Raw genomic sequence first — 17,496 nt, 5'->3', positions numbered from 1 at the left:
TATTGTATGAGAATGATATTAGAGAAACTATTTACATGTGGGATAAAAGTGTGAAAGGTGGTGAAGACATGGCGGTTGGAAGTATGAGATATGGAAGTATCTTGTTAATTTGTCTTAGATGGTGAGGGTGGAGTGACAAGGGTGGTGGGTTTGGTTTTTGGGAGAATTTATATGAAGAAATGGTAGAGTTCTTTTATTGTGTGGAACTTTTTCTTTTTCAGATGAAGTGTATAAAAAAAAAGTGCAGCATGGTGAGCAGCGGGTGTTATTTTCAGTGTGTATTAATACTAATTATAAATAAGGGAAGTGGGTTTTTTGGATCACTAAAAATCACGGGGATGACTGGAAAAAATGTTATAATTTGGGCATATTGAAGAGAATCGGTTCTTTTGGACTGTTGGAATGAAGTTTTTTTTTAACCTGACTGGTTTTAAAGAAAAAAAATCTGTTCTTATCATTTTTATATCTGATTTGCCCCCTATCTGGGGACCATATCTTAAATTGATTTTTAGAACAGGTAAATGGAAAAAGAGCTTGCTCTCTCCAATCCACACATTGATCTGGTATTGCGGTACTTCCAGGACCTGCGCTCTTTCCAATTCTGTTATCCAAAGGTAGAATCTGTCTTTTAATTATTTAATCTCTCTTTTTTTGCCCAGATACAACAAACCACTGTTTCGGTTGTATCTGCTTGTTCTACAATCACATGTGAATACCACCTGCTCATCCACTCACCTGCTTGCAACTTTTGCATTTAATAACACTTCATTTGGTTCATGAAAAAACTGATAATAAGAAGACTGTTACAGTGCGATTCTTTGTAAACCTGTGTCAGCCCATAGATGCACCCCAGTCCCAAATATAGCATACCAACAGATTCTAGTATAGTAGTGTCACTAATCACTACGCTGGAACAATGAACCCACACGCTAGCAAAGCTCCAAGGAGTAGCGCCAACTAACGTGACCAGGTACCTCATAAGGACGAATGACTTCTAGAACAGCAGCTAGGGTGCGAAAGGGAGAAAAACAGGTGTGTAATATCAGGTATCCCTATCAGGAGCATTTTTCAAGGTATAGGAGGAGTAAGCCCGCTTATCTGTGAGCGACCAGAGGCCCTCCGGATGCCACATAGAATGTCACTGACCTTTCCCATTGCACAGCAACCCGCTTTGTCAGGTATAAAAATTTGCATCGGTGCTGAATACCCACTGCCCTACAACTCGGACTTCAGCCTGGAGATGTTGCAGTAGAAAACACTGTAGAAAAAACTAGCAGAGTTGTTAAGGTCAAACAACAGGACCGCATGGTATGACTTTACGTGAGGTTGTTCGATTAGGGATGTGTATCTAGATCGAGTATATCCAAATACCTCAAAAAATGGTCTGCTAGTGTAAGTAACATTACATCAACACTTATAATGGTGCAGTGCGTATTAGTTAGAGAGGTAGAATCACAGGTAAGATATTAACTAAGACCCTGAACTGGTCAAGGTACACATAGAAACATCAATGGATCCCTACCAGTGACCCTTGACATTTAAAGTGATCACAAATATAGGGATATGGAAACAATAAAAAATTATCTGCAGGATGAAGATTTACTTAATACCCCCTAATATAATATAACCCAGGCCAGACTCGGCCTAACTTTCTAACGGGTGGCCCTCAGGCACAGTTATTGTAAATGCAATCTGCTGTAATTTAACCAATTTAGCCTTGAGATGGATAGAACCTGTAGTCTGATAGAAATCCACATAGGGGCCATCACTTGAGAGACCTATCCTGTTAAGATAACCTTGTTTAGTCATGTGACAAAACAATAGCATGGAGCACCGAAATTCATACTGAGAAGGCTACCTGTACATCAGATATAGAATGTGTTAAGATATCCCAAGTAAAGGAATATACCTGTATTCCTAACTCCGGTGAGGGTTTTAAACAGGTTTTTCCAATTCTTATGAAATTCATACGAAGAATGGGAAAAATTAAATAAATATATATATATACATATATATATATACACACACACACTTACCTACATACATATACATCGTTGCATGAGAACTGAATCTCTTTGAAACGAAGAGGTAGTACCAATGGGATTGGTATGAAATACCGCCGGACGCAAATCCCGACGCTGGAAGACTGGCAGTGAATATCCCGACAGGTAAGTATTTAAACTATTTACTAACCTAACCCCCCCTAAGCCTCCCTTAGGGGTGCCTAACCCTAACTCCCCCCCCCAAGTGCCTAAACCTAACCTCCCCACGGGGGTGCCTAACCCCCCTTCCCCTAGCCTAACCCTCCCTGGGGGGTGCCTAACCATAAGTCCCGTCCCGGGAGCCCCTAACCTAACCCTCCCCCCTGCGGCTGTCCGCTCCCGCCACCCGGCTTACCTTTGATCGGTATGCCGGGCGTCGGGCTCCCGCCGTAGGTAAAATGACAGGCGTCGGGATTACGACGCCTGTCAATAGACCCCTGCCGGGATTAGACAGCCGGGACTGCATGCCAGTACCAACAGAGTAAGTTTACTGTCAGATTCCTGCACCAGGAGATCAGCATGGTTATATATTACTTAGAATACTGCATTCTTAGTGTCTTAAAAGTATTAGGTGCTGACCAAGTGCGTCACTGGTGCCAATTACCGCAGTTATACATAGTCATAGATATAAGTACGAGGTGAAATTGCGCACTGGACTATAACTATTGAGCCAGAGTGCTGTCTGGCCTTCCGTTAGTATTAAATGGCTTGAGGATAGTAAATGTGCTCAGTTAACCCCCTTCGTGTTGAGTGAATGTTAATTCAGTGACAGTAATATAAATCCACGAGTGGTTTATTGACAGCATAAAACTAAAAAATGTGCAGTGGGTTAAACAGTAAGCCCTAGGATAGAGCTCAAAAATATGACAATGGCGATAGAAAGTCAATGGGGAAGAGAGAAAAAGTTGCAGTAGACTGCAAGTCACAGTTCACTCAATGGAGTAGGATGACTCACAATATAGTGTGGATCACACTATGCACATATGTGTAGGATGGTAATCATGCAGGTATCGTGGGAGTATGTGACCAGGGGATGAGGGACCATAAATGCTCAGTCAATAGTTGAATAAGGGTGCTGACTGCGGCGTCCCGCTAGTCAGTGTAAAAGTTCCTGCTGGTCAGGGGCGTATCTACCCATTGGCCAGGATGGCACTCGCCAGGGGCGCCAGCCAAAGGGGGGCGCCATCCGGCAGTGCCACCAGCAGCCAAGGGGTGAATCAGGCCAAGACTAGCGGTGGTGCAGCAATGAGAGCGGTCTGCCCTACACAGTTACAAACACAAAGCCACCAGCGACAGCTGTGTGTTTGTTATAGCAGTCAGCCAATGAGTCAGACAGACTCTCATTGGCTGCCGCGTCGTCCACGGAGGGAGGCGGCTGGAGCTCACTCATGAGCTCCGTATTACAGCTCCCTCCGCAGCGGGTGATGGGAGAGACGTCTCTCCCATCCCATAGTACAGAGCGAGAGCGGGCCCGGAGGATAATAATATGAGATATGGTAAGAACTTACCCTTGTTATCTCTATTTCTATGAAGTCCATAGGGTTCCACAGGATACCTTGGGGTATAGGTGTGACGTCAGTCGCTGGGCACCATAGAGTTAAGCTTTTCAGCCTCCCAGGATGCACTAGGGTCCCCCTCCTATACCCCGCCCCCGAGCCAAGGCACCTCAGTTAGTTATCAAGCCATAGGCCGGAGGAGGAGAAGGAAGAGAGAGAAAAAAGATCTGGACACATACAAGAATCACATTCTCACCAGAGGAAGAGGGGAAACCGGTGACCAGAGCAAAGCCCATCTGCAGCACAGGTGCGACAGGGCGGGAGTCCTGTGGAACCCTATGGACTTCGTAGAAATAGAGATAACAAGGGTAAGTTCTTACCATATCTCATATTTTCTACTTCAGGGTCCATAGGGTATCCACAGGATACCTTGGGGATGTCCCAAAGCAGTATCCTTTAAGGGTGGGGACGCTCCTGTGCAGAAAGGAGAATCCGCCGCCCGAAGGAAGCATCCTGAGAGGCAAAGGTGTCAAAAGCGTAATATACCTCACAAAGGTATGGACAGAAGACTACGTAGCAGCCTTGCAGATCTGAACTGCAGAGGCACCACGTCTAGCTGCCCACGAAGGACCCACAGACCTAGTGGAATGAGCTCTCACCAAGGAGGAAACTGGAAGACCTTCATGAAGATAAGCTTCTGAAATTGCCATACGAATCCAGCCTGCCAAAGTCTACTTTGAAGCAGGCCAACCCTTTTTACGGAAGCCATAGAGGACAAACAAAGCGTCCGACTTCCTAAACGAAGAAGTGCGGTCAACATAAGTCCTTAAGGCCCACACAACATCCAAAGAGGCCTCACCCATGGAAAGACCCGGTGAGTTAAAGGCCGGAACAACGATTTCCTCGTTAACATGAAACTGGGAAACAACTTTGGGAAGAAACTCGGGCCGAGTGCGGAGCACTGCCCTGTTCCCATGAAAAACCAAGAAAGGGGGTCTACAAGAAAGAGCCCCTAACTCAGAAACACGTCTGGCCGAAGCAATAGCCAGAAGGAAAACAGTCTTAGCTGTCAGCCATTTAAGATCCAATGAGCCCAGTGGTTCAAACGGCGGTCCTTGGAGAGCCCTCAGGACCACAGCCAGATCCCAAGGCGCCACAGGTGGAACAAAGGGCAGCTGAATGCGGACAACACCTTGCATAAAGGTGCGCACATCCGGGATTGTAGCAATCCTACGGTGAATCCAGACAGGCAGGGCCGAAACCTGTACCTTCAAGGAAGCAAGGCGAAGCCCATGATCTAGTCCCGCTTGCAGGAAGGCGAGAATCCGAGACAGACGAAACTCCCGCGGTGCATAACCTCTCGGTCGACACCACTGGAAGAACGTATGCCACATGCGATGTTATATCCTCGTGGAAGACGGTTTCCGTGCTCGCAACATGGTACGCACCACAGAGCTGGAAAACCCCCGGGACCTCAGCATGGCCGTCTCAACAGCCACGCCGTCAAAGACAGCCGAGTCAGGTCCGGGTGAAGACAAGGACCCTGAGACAGAAGGTCCGGTCGTAGCGGCAACCGCAGAGGACTGTCCACAGACAGACCCTGAAGGTCTGAGAACCAGTGCCGTCTGGGCCACGCGGGAGCTATCAACAGGAGCGTCCCTCCTTCCTGTTTGAATTTCCGGATTACCCGTGGAAGAAGGGAGACCGGAGGGAACAGGTATGCGAACTGGAACGTCCACCGGACGGACAGAGCATCCACCAGAGACGCCCCTTCGTCTCTTGTGCGAGACCCGTACACCGGCAACTTGTTGTTGTGCCGGGACGCCATGAGGTCGATCTCTGGAAGACCCCACCTGTCCACCAGCAGTTGAAAAACGTCCGGGTGCAGGGACCATTCCCCCGGATGAACGTCCTGGCGACTTAGAAAGTCCGCCTCCCAATTTAGCACTCCCGGGATGAAGACCGCTGATATGGCCGGAAGATTGCGCTCCGCCCAAACCAGGATCCGAGAGACCTCTACGAGAGCCGCCCGACTGCGGGTTCCTCCTTGCCTGTTTATGTAGGCCACGGTGGTAGCGTTGTCCGACTGGACCTGCACCGGGTGACCCTTGAGAAACCGATGTGCCTGCTGGAGAGCATTGAAGACCGCTCGGAGTTCCAAGATATTTATTGGAAGCTCCGCTTCTGTCGGCGTCCACCTGCCCTGGAACAAGTGTGGACCCGAAACTGCTCCCCAACCCCGAAGACTGGCGTCCGTTGTCAACAGGACCCAATTTGGAACCCAAAACGGACGTCCCTTGTTGAGGTGGGTCGTCTGTAACCACCACGCAAGGGACAGGCGAACCTCCGGGGTGATCACAATCGTCTGGGACTTCAGAGACTGAGGCAGCCCGTTCCACTTGGACAGGATCAGGTGCTGCAGAGGTCTGGAGTGAAACTGGGCGTATTCCACCATTTCGAACACCGACACCATGGAGCCCAGTAACCTCATCGCCGAGTGTAGGGACACCTGGCGGCTGTGCAGACAACTGCGCACCCTTGACTGTAAAGCAGAGATTTTGTCCTCCGTCACGAAGATCCTTTGCTGTCCCGAGTCCAATAAGGCTCCAAGATGCAGAATCCTACGAGACGGGATTAGAGTGGACTACTGCCAGTTGATTTGCCAGCCGTGCCGTTGCAGCAGTGCAATGGTCAGGTCCAAGTGGCGTAACAGGAGCTCTGGAGATCCTGCCACCAATAACAGGTCGTCCAAGTACGGCAACATGCGGACTCCCTGCAGCCGCAGAGAAGCCGCCATCACCTTGGTGAAAACACGTGGTGCTGTCGCCAGGCCAAAAGGTAACGCCCGAAACTGGAAGTGGTCGCTGCAGATTGCAAACCTGAGGAACTGTTGATGGCGCAAAAGAATAGGGACATGCAGGTAAGCGTCCTGTATGTCCAATGACACCATGTAGTCCCCAGGTTCCAGCGCCAGAATGATGGACTGTAGGGTCTCCATCCGAAACTTCGGAACCCGCAAAGACTTGTTGAGTGCTTTGAGGTTGAGAATCGGACGATACGACCCATTGGGTTTCTGTACCAAAAAAAGATTTGAATAGAAACCCTGGCCCCTCTGGGAGAATGGAACAGGCACTATAATTCCAGCCTGGAGCATAGTGTGCAATACCTTCCGCAGCTCCGTAGCCTTGTTCCGGTCTGATGGTAGACCCGTGGTGAAGAATCGAGCCGGGGGTCTGTGCCGGAAGGAGAGGGCGTATCCGTGGGAAACCACCTCCAGAACCCAAGTGTCTGTCGTAGTGGTCGACCAACACTGGGCGAACTGCAGCAGGCGGCCTCCCACCCTGGGATCCCCCAAAGGGAGGCCCGGACGGTCAGGCCGCAGGCTGTCATCTGGCTTGGGGGCCGGACGTCTGGTACTCCATGCCTGCTTCCGGGGCTTGGCCGATTTCTTAGGGCCAGCCTGTCGAGGAAACGACTGTGGTTTGGGCCTGTCCTGGGCCCTAGATGACCGAAAGGACGATGGTCCAGAACCAGAAGGAGCAGCGGCCGACGGGAGACAAGCCGATTTGGCTGCCGCCAGCGTGGCCACAATCTTATCCAGATCCGGACCGAAGAGAACTTCTCCGGTAAACGGCAACGCCTCCAGACCCTTTTTGGAATCTGCGTCCGCCTTCCAGGATCGCAGCCACAAGGTGCGACGAGCTGCCACCACTGCTGAAGAAATTCTAGACACCAGAGTACTAATGTCTAGGGCCGCCTCGTTGATATAAGTGGCCGAATCACGGAGATTACCAATCAACTCCGCCTGTTTGGCCGGACAGTCGGAATCAAAAGAAGCCTCTAATGAATCCGCCCAGCGCTCCATCGCTCTGGCAACCCAGCAAATGGCCATAGCCGGCCGTGCTGCCCCCCCCGCAAGGGAATAAGCGGACTTCAAGCAGATCTCCACCTTGCGGTCCGTAGCATCCTTGAGGGAGGACATAGATGGCATCGGCAATGTGGCACTACGGACAAGACGGGTCACGTGAGAATCCACCTGTGGAGGGGATTCCCACTTTGCAAAATAATTATCCGTGAACGGATAAGCCACCGCCAGGCGTCTCTGCGGCTGGTATCTTTTGCCAGGCTGTTTCCACGCCTCCTCTAAATGGTCCACCAACTGAACCGAAAGAGGAAAGACTGTGGCATCGCCCTTCACATCTTTGAAAAAGGCATACTTAGATTTAGCCGCTGGGGGAACTTAGTCCTCAATCACCAAGGCTGTGCGGACTGCCCGAATAAGTCCAGGAATATATACTTTGGACTTAGCATCAGCGTCCTTAGTATGGAGAGGTTCCTGATCGTAAGGATCCAGAATCTCCCAATCATCAGACGTCCCCTCGTCATCCTCATAAGGAGCCGACAGAGACGCCACCGGCCGTTTATGCGGCCGCATCACAGACTCCCCTTGCAACACATCCGACAAGTGCTGTACAGAACTCGTCAGGGAGTTAACCCACGCTGGCTCCTGAGAAACTGGGAGCGGGGAAATAGGGAGACTGTGGGGTACCACCAATTGTCGTGGGAAGCCCTGCATGGGTGACGACACCACTGACTGCTGGGATAAACCCATCGATGTAAACGCGGGCTGCGGAGCTAACTGGCCCACTAAGGCTGTAAGCGCCTGAGCGAAACAAACCCAGGGCGGCTCCTGTACCGGTGCTGTAACCGTAAGAGGCCGCGCCATGGACAAACACTGCCGGCAAAGGCCCTCCGCACTACCCTCCCCCTCCGCTAACGGTACTTTACACGTAGTACACTGTAGGCGGAGGGGAAAATCACTTTCGGACATGATGGCACCACGTATGTGACCTCTCTCACCAATTATATCTTAAATAGACCACCCTGCAGCACCGCAAGGGCTTAGCAGAAAGAACAGGGACAGTAATAAAGCTGACAGTTTAGAGAAAAGTTACAGGCAGCAGCGCTAGCACAGTCACATACAATGCAAAGAAAATCAATTCCTGCACTAACAGCGCTGATCACTCAACTACGCAGACACAGGGCCTGGTAGGACACAGCGCTGCATACACAGACCTGACCACAGCGGAGGAGAGGTATGCGGGGGGACCCAGACCACGATGCTTCCTTCCAGGCTTCCAGCAGCGTTCACCATGCGTTCTGGAGAAGATGGCCGCCGAGGAGCAGAGAGGAGGCTGGCCTGGGGGAGGAGCGCTGCCACAGGACCAGTCGGCAGCGTGCAGAGAGGGCTGTGTGCAGCGGGGGAGGCGCTGGCTGTGAGACAGGGAAGGCGCGCTTCCCTGGCATGCATTTAACCCCTGGGACGCCGCAGCGCTACCGCTCTGCTGCGGTTCGCTGTCCCAGGGGGTAGTGGAAAGCGCAGGTTGGTCGCCTGGCTCCACGCTGCAGCCAGTCCCCAGGGAGTCCCCTGCCTGGGGACTTAGGACCATGTGACCAGCGGGGATCCACCGCGGGACCCCGCTGCTTACCTTTGTCCCCCTTGGATCCGGCCATGGTCCGGAACATCTGGGGTCACCGCTAGCTGTGACCCCAGATGCTCACCAGCATCCCCGGATCGGTACCGGTGGGGGTGTAGGGAAGACAGCATGGACGTCAGGACTGACTGTCCATGCTGTACATCCAGATGTGCAGCCACAGCTGCATTGAAGAAAGCTTCAGGGGCTCTTCTAGCCCCCACTCCGACAGGTGCACCCAACTCCGGCCGGGCACCAAACTAAACTGAGGTGCCTTGGCTCGGGGGCGGGGTATAGGAGGGGGACCCTAGTGCATCCTGGGAGGCTGAAAAGCTTAACTCTATGGTGCCCAGCTACTGACGTCACACCTATACCCCAAGGTATCCTGTGGATACCCTATGGACCCTGAAGTAGAAAAAGTCATTGTGGAGCAGGGGGCGGGGCCAAAATGATAGTGTAGGGGGTGTACACTACCATATGGCTCTGGCAACACCCACACCAGGCTTGCCTACCCTCCCGAAAATCTGCAGCGGAGGTGGCCGGAGGGTAGGCAAGGCTGGTGTGGGTGTTGCCAGAGCCATATGGGTGTGTACACCCCCTACACTATCATCCCCTTTGTTGCCAGAACTACATTAAAAAAACTGTAAAGAAATTAGAAATACAATTGTAATATTTGGCAGCTGTTCTTCATCATGCTGTGAAGGTGAAGGGACTATTTTTATGAAGAGGCCTGGAGCTGTAGTCGCATCCATCCCATTGTTAAGTTAGCCATCTGCATGCAATTAGTGCAACAGCTGTACTTCCCGATCATCCTCCATTGACAATGGCAGAACACCAGTGACTCGAGTATACAGCGGACATTATGCTTTTGTTGTAGTAGGAACAGAGGCTCGGTCCTCGGGACACAAAATAATATTGCGTTTAGAGTACACTAGACATAGGAGGCTACCGCACAAGGCAGGGCGTATTCGGTAATCGTATTCGCAATTAAACATCCCGCGTATATAGCCGCCGCCGCAGCGCATCACCCGGGACCGTAGTAGCTCCGGCAGAGGCGTAACAGAAACGTGCGTAGGGTTAGTGATGATCAGCGCGCGTCCGTCCGTATTCACAGACGCAGTCTGCGTTACTCTCGTAACCAGCCCCGGCGCCGGTCAGTGGCCACAGCTAGCGGTACCGGGAGCGGAAGTGACGGAGGAGGACTAGAATGATGAAACTGAAGAGCGGGCAGACCCGGACGTATGACCGGGACGGGTACAAGAAGCGGGCTGCGTGTGTGTGCTTCCGGAGCGGGGCCGAGGATGAAGTGTGTATTTTACATTCTTCCCTGCGTGTGAGGAACGGGTGTATATGAGCCGTGTACAGTCTGTGTGTAGGACAGGGCGGAGAAATACGTGTATAGAGGCAAATGTAGTCCCTTGGCGCATTGTTACGCGGGGAGAGTGCAGCATCTCCTTGCCGGACGTGTGCTGATACCACAGTGGGGAGCTACTACACGCCTACTGGCTTATATTACCGAAGGCCAAGTGACCGATCCTGTGTGCTATGTGTCTGGTTGGCTGCTGTGATTCGCATGTATTTTGTCTTCTATAGAGCACGGTGATCGTACAGATGCTGCACATTTTCTCCAATGGGATGAAAACCTTTGGTTATTATAGAAATGTATAAGGGTCTCTGGAGCCACATTTTTAAGAATCAGATATATCCTCTCCATTCCTCTGTTAATGATTGCAAAAGCAGTTAACATAGCTCTCATTGGGGTCTTTTTAACAGTCCTGTAATATGGAATTTACATGGAATTAGCCCAATGTAGCCTATAGGTTAGATTTTGAGTAAATCAGTGGTTCTCAATATCGGTCTCCAGGACCCCACACAGGTCACCTAGCAGGTGCACAGCTGTATTTGTTACTCACTGACACATTGTAAAAGATTCACAGGTGGAGCTAATTATTTCACTTGTGATTCTGTGAGGTGATCTGGAAAACATGCACTGTTTGGGGTCCTGAGGACCGAGTTTAAGAAACTGTGCCATATGTGTATTAGCAGTTGGCTGGTATAGCAGTCTGGACCCATAGGGCTATTCCACACCTGATGGTTTTCTCCAACCGGCAAAAATCGGGGCTTTTTTTTTGTCGTAGATCACTCTTAATAAGCATGAAAGCAGATGGGTACTTTCAGATGGCACGGTGGCCAGGAATATCCACTGAAATGGACGGCTGCCATCTATAGTTTCAATGTTAAAGATTGGGAAAAAACATGGCAAAAGCAGCACACGTGGCACAAAACCGTTGTTTGTGAAAGGAATATATCCACTGGACAAAAAACCGCCTGGATTTTTGCCGCCTGGTGACAACCGGCAGGTGTGAAATAGCCACTAAACTGTTAACATAGTTTACTGGAGTGTGACCATAGTACTCTGGGCCTAGGCAGTACTAGTGTTACGTGCTGGGTTACAGGTGTGTGAGTGGCGGTTGGTCCACACAGGAGGCAACTTTACAAGGTCTTAAGTTTTTTAACCAGGTAGTTTAACAGGTGGCTTGGACACATGGTTAAACAGGTACAAGGCAGTTTTAGTGCTGGATGCAGCCTGGAGTGATAAGGTTTTGCTGGATGTTGTATTGTGCCAGGTGATTCCTATGTCTCTGGAGGCACAGCCGTATGCTCCTAGTGCTGTGGTGGTGGCGGCACAGGCTTAGGGGCACACTTTTGGGGCCTTAATAGCACAGCTCAGTTGAGTCTAATCCTTGAAGTAAAGTGATCATTTAAGCAATCACTTTACTTCATCTCTGCAGCCATGGGCTCCTAGGAGCCCATGTTACTACATGAAAATTGTAATGGCCCCAATAAGTTACTTATTGCAGCAATATAAGTATTGGGGCTAAAAAGTGATTCTTTGTAAATATGCCCATGTGTATGAAAGTTAGCAGACTCTTTAAAACATGCAGAAATAAGAGTTTTCACGTTTTTCTCAGATTAATGTAGCCTTGCTACAGTACCAGTCAAAAGTTTGGACACCTTCTCATTCAGTGGTTTTTGTTTATTTAAATTATTTTCAACATAGTAGATTAATACTGAAGACATCAAAACTATGAAAGAACACATAAGGAATTATGTTGTAAACAAAAAAGTGTTAAACAAATCAAAATATGTTTTATATTTTAGATTCCTCAAAGTAGCACCCCTTTTGCTTGGATGACTGCTTTACACACTCTTGGCATTCTCTCAATCAGCTTCACATCGCACAAATAACCCGGGATATTGCTGGGTTGACCCGGGTCGATGTGCAGTGTGAACGTGCCACCCAAAAAAAATCCTGGGTCGAGCAAACTGGCATTTCAACCCTGCAATCGAGCAGGTTTGAAGTGCAGTCTGAACCAGGCCCGACCCAGGTTATCCAACCCGGGACTCAGCAGACACTGCTGATTGGATGTTCCTGGGTCTCACTTGATTATGACAGCAGCCAGACACACAGCCAGACACACAGGCAGCATACTGGAGACAATAGGAGAGGCAGCATTGCGGCAGTCTGAAAGGGGTTAATACCACTACTGTCATTACCGTGATGGCTAATTGGAGTGATGAAGTGAACTGTACACTAGGCTGCCAGTAGCTGCATCATGCTCTCACTGGCTGAATCAAATGGCAGTAATGCACAAACACTCATGAATTCAGGGCTACACAGTGGTAATCCATCAGCCATGATTCTTGCATTGCTGTGAGCAGTCCCTACCCCTCCCTTGTATTCCCTTTGTGATCTTATATTTGTGAGCCTGAAAAAGGATATTTTTTTTTTTTTTTTTTTTTAGATATCCATGGGATTTTACAGGGCTGACCCGGGTTCAGTGTGAATGGGGTCAACCCGGGAATAACCCAGGTCGAAGGTGCAGTGTGAAAGGGGTCTGAACCTGGGTCGCAGCCGGGTTGGACCCGTGTTCAAAATCCCGGGTCAGAGCTGGGTTTGCTATGTGAAAGGGGGTATATTATTAGTTTATATAGGCTTGAAGGGTCCACAGTGTTCTCAACAGGATCAATTTCCTGTGTGCTCCATCCAGGTTTTTGTTTTTTTTTACATATTGCCTATCAGGGATCATATTTACGTGCTATAGACAGATAGGTACTCTGTTTGGAAAATGGATCTTGCCGGGCGCTCTGTGGCCAGTAGGACCGGTCTGAGTAAGCAGAAGCCAATAGTGATCTTTCAGCATCTACCATCCAATTGCAGCCTGTGTCCTTTCTGTGTCCTCACAAGTCGCGCAGATCCCACACTATCAGGAGCCATCTCCACTACTGGGCTACTTTTCTTTGGCAGGGATGTCATCTAGAGCCGGACTCGGGAGTCCTACTTTATTTCTGTGCCACTCCAGCGCATGATTGTGCGTGTAAATGGGTCTCCTCTCTTCACCCGGCTACTTCCTAATGCCACCCGACTGGCAACATTTTCTGTGGAGAACACAGAGTCCATTGAACTCTGCAAATGTGTGGAATCTGTAGAATTTTTCACAAATTCTTTCATTACTTTTGCTTATTCAATCTGTATTTTTAGCTAATTGTGTGTTTTTTTGTTTTGTTTTGTTTTTTCCCGCCGTTCAATTGTGTGTGTAATAAATATATGTAATATAAATTTATTATTTCTTACTCAGGAATTGCTATTTGTAAATGCGAGACTTCAAGTTTGATTAATTATGTAAATGGCACTGCAAGATGAATAAACATGGACTGAAAAAAGAAAAAATTGCCAGCATACTGTGACTATTTATACATGGGCCTAGCAATTGACAACGGAAGCCCGGCATAGAATTGTCATCGGTCCCAACATAAAGTGATGCGATGGCTACTAACCATCCAAAGCCATTGAATGGTGTAACTATTGATGGTTACACTGTGCGCATGCACTGAAGCCATCAGAGCTTTGTGCACGAGCACATTATCCGAGCTACTGACACCAGTGTCCGCAATCGGATAGGCATCAGAAAACTGCAACTGAAGGCTAGCAACCATTGAAAACCCGGAATTCGATGGAAAAAGTACTTCCATCGCATCAAGAACATTGATGACTGTTTACAGTCAGCTTCTGATGTCCATTGCTACATAGACCCCCATATTTCCCCAATCATAATGTAGCCTGTTTTTTTTTTTTTTTTTGTTGGTTTGTTTTCGAGAATATTAGCAATATTTGTTAATACAAATACTGCATTAGTGTCAGTGTATTCTAAAACCGGGACCACTTATTTAATAATAGATGCAAATACTGATGGAAGTGTATTGTTTTTAGACCGTTTTAAATTTATGGTCTTATGTATGTAGTAAAAAAAAAAACATGGACCATCGTAATTAAGAACATATTTTCTAGCGTTTACTGTGTTTTATTACAACTGCAGGGTCCATAGGGCTCCACAGGAGACCTTGGGCTATAGGCGCTGGCTCTGCTGTCGGGCACCACATAGTTAAATTCTTTGCCTCCCAGGATGCATCATGGGCCCCCTCCTATACCCCGCCCCCCGGGCAAGGCACCTTAAGTTTCGTAGGTGTCCAGTCCAGCGGACGTCCGTGCTGCCACCCCGCCGGTGCTGAGACACTGGTACCTTACATTGGACACTGGTATTCTTTATATGCAGCTGCTCTTAACTATTTCTTTTACACTTCACCTTTCTTATTAGAGCGGTGTCTTGGGGTGGCTTAGCTGGGCTAGTTTGGGGGTGTCCTGCGCTTTGGATTTGAACCCTAGTATGTTAGGGACCTACCCAACAGAGGTTACCTGGATGTGGTGGGTAGGCCATAACCTTGGCCGAGATTATGCCGAAAACCTCTATTCAGTGCAAAAATGTATTTGTTTATATACAATCAGTTAATTTGGAGTTGAGCATCTGTACTTCTTTTTGTGTGTATATCAATTGTCTCCACAGGTAGCACCTCCAAATATATATGTATGTTCAGGGTGTGCAGTCTGAGGCCCATTTCCCATATAAACTCAATCAGTGCATTGCTTTGCACACCTGGAAAGCCTGAGACACTTTCCATTCAGACTAGCACCCCTACTACATTGGAGATATGTAGTGAATGGTGTTATACAGGCGCCCAGCACCTAAATTGCTGCAGATAACTAGTCGTGACTAGTACCACCCTTCAGTACCAAAATCAATATGTGAAGTAAAATTACGTCTGGTTAAGTGCGCACCGTGCTCCCAAACAACGATGAGAATAAATATATCAATACTTCCCCACAACTTCAATCAGGATTTAGTATATGATTTTCAGACCGTAATAATGGAGTTTCCATATATATGAAAAATATAAAATCGGTCAGACATAGTGTAATACCATAAAAACTGCAATTTATTACACTCAATAAAAAATAAACATGAAGATTATATAAAAAATATGTATATAGACACAGGGCATATGGTCGTCAATGCCTCTCACAATAATTCCACAAATGCTATATATTGTATAATAGCTTCCTACATGAGGATAAATCCTCATCCATACAATAAAATTGGAGAATTACCAGAAGTCCCCTTTTTAAGGGCCCGTAGTTATTAAAGATGGAGGCTTCCGGATTAACCTCTATCTCAGGGTCCTTATCCAAGGGGTGATCTTATGTGGTTCCTCCTTTCTGGATGATCCTGTCACCATGTACCTGTACCAACGCGTTTCAGGAGTCAACTGCTCCCTTCTGTATTTCCTCCAGTTTGTGTCTAGTCCCAGCGTGTACTTGCATCTGCCTACCAGTTCAACTATATCAAGTATTGGTTGTGCTACAAATTCCAAACCTTCATCTGCCTGCCAGTTCAACCCTTTCAAGTACTGATTCTTTTACAAGCTTCAACCTGCATTCACCTGTCAGTTCAACAATATCAAGGAACGAGTACTTGATATAGTTGAACTGACAGGTGAATGCAGGTTGAAGCTTGTAACAGAATCAGTACTTGAAAGGGTTGAACTGGCAGGCAGATGAAGGTTTGGAATTTGTAGCACAACCAATACTTGATATAGTTGAACTGGTAGGCAGATGCAAGTACACGCTGGGACTAGACACAAACTGGAGGAGATACAGAAGGGAGCAGTTGACTCCTGAAACGCGTTGGTACAGTTACATGGTGACAGGATCATCCAGAAAGGAGGAACCACATAAGATCACCCTTTGGATAAGGACCCTGAGATAGAGGTTAATCCGGAAGCCTCCATCTTTAATAACTACGGGCCCTTAAAAAGGGGACTTCTGGTAATTCTCCAATTTTATTGTATGGAGGAGGATTTATCCTCATGTAGAAAGCTATTATACAATATATAGCATTTGTGGAATTATTGTGAGAGGCATTGACGACCATATGCCCTGTGTCTATATCCATATTTTTTATATAATCTTCATGTTTATTTTTTATATAATCTTCATGTTTATTTTTTATTGAGTGTAATAAATTGCAGTTTTTATGGTATTACACTATGTCTGGCCGATTTTTATATTTTTCATATATATGGAAACTCCATCATTACGGTCTGAAAATCATATACTGAATCCTGATTGAAGTTGTGGGGAAGTATTGATATATTTATTTATTCTCATCGTTGTTTGGGAGCACTGTGCGCACTTAACCAGACGTAATTTTACTTCACCCCTACTACATTGGTTTAGAGCAGGGGTGGGGAACCTTTTTTCTGCTGAGGGCCATTTTGATATATATAACATTATTCGCAGGCCTGGTGCAGGCCACGCCCCCTCTGTGTGATGTCACACAGGAGCAGGGCCACAATTACAATGCCCGAAGCATCCTCATGATCCTCCGGGGAGCTTTAAGGGCAGCGGTGTGACCGTCTGCATCTTCCTAAGGACGCTCCAGACACCTCTGCTGCAAAGATTTTGGCTGCAGGGTGCCATTCTTGGCACCCTGATAGCCAAATGAGGCTAGCATAAAAAAGCTCCGGGGGCCAGACCACATGACTCCGGGGGCCTTATACGGCCCCCGGGCCTGAGGTTCCCCATCCCTGGTTTAGAGCATGGAGTCTGGCATTGTAATATGCACACCAGTCAGAGGCACAATATAGGTAAGTCCTGCACATATTCAGACTGTGTAGTGCAGCTTTGGTTCCTTTTTTGGGGCGTGGGTTACCCTGGATTGCTTTGGTTGATCTGCCTCAGTTCATGGTGCATGATAACAGTACCTACTCTGGGCCATGTAATTGTCTATTGTAAGGCCTCATGATAAAGACACATACTAAAATACATCCATATTAAGAGCCATCTTACCTGGGAGCCACCCCTTTGACATCCAATTGGCACTATAGGAACCAGCATGCCCTCCAAATGCTGGTTCCATATATTCCTCTCAAAACAGCAAACGTAACAAAGTGGGAGCTGCTCAAATCAATCTGGCAATACTCTTAAGGTGCATGAATGGGAGGGGTCATACTAAACAAAGACAGAACAGGACCTATCTATCAATTTATATGTGCTTGGAGGAAATTAGTAACTGTCATTGCAGGTGC

At 48.0% G+C, this 17,496-nt stretch overlaps 1 protein-coding gene and 1 non-coding gene across 4 annotated transcripts in view; both read left to right on the top strand.

The window, feature by feature from the left end:
• Positions 1-407: 407 nt before the first annotated feature.
• LOC148442131 (U2 spliceosomal RNA) lies at positions 408-597 on the top strand. Its single transcript, XR_015875911.1, has one exon. It is a non-coding gene; the product is annotated as a U2 spliceosomal RNA (small nuclear RNA).
• Positions 598-10,061: 9,464 nt separating this feature from the next.
• NUDT3 (nudix hydrolase 3) overlaps positions 10,062-17,496 on the top strand; it is a 36,174-nt gene continuing 28,739 nt past the window's right edge. The window contains exon 1 of one of the 3 annotated variants that reach the window (XM_088464183.1): positions 10,062-10,318. In XM_088464183.1, coding sequence (XP_088320309.1) covers positions 10,220-10,318 — 99 coding nt within the window. In that variant the 5' untranslated portion in view covers positions 10,062-10,219. Of the gene's footprint in view, positions 10,319-10,344; positions 10,661-17,496 lie in introns of those variants that run through there. The other 2 variants (XM_088464184.1, XM_088464185.1) reach the window with 2 other exon arrangements.

This window comes from Taudactylus pleione, unplaced genomic scaffold (assembly GCF_031769625.1).
Source record: "Taudactylus pleione unplaced genomic scaffold, aTauple2 ptg001607l, whole genome shotgun sequence".
NCBI classification, from domain to species: domain Eukaryota; kingdom Metazoa; phylum Chordata; class Amphibia; order Anura; family Myobatrachidae; genus Taudactylus; species Taudactylus pleione.
This window is presented reverse-complemented; position numbering and strand designations above follow the sequence as displayed.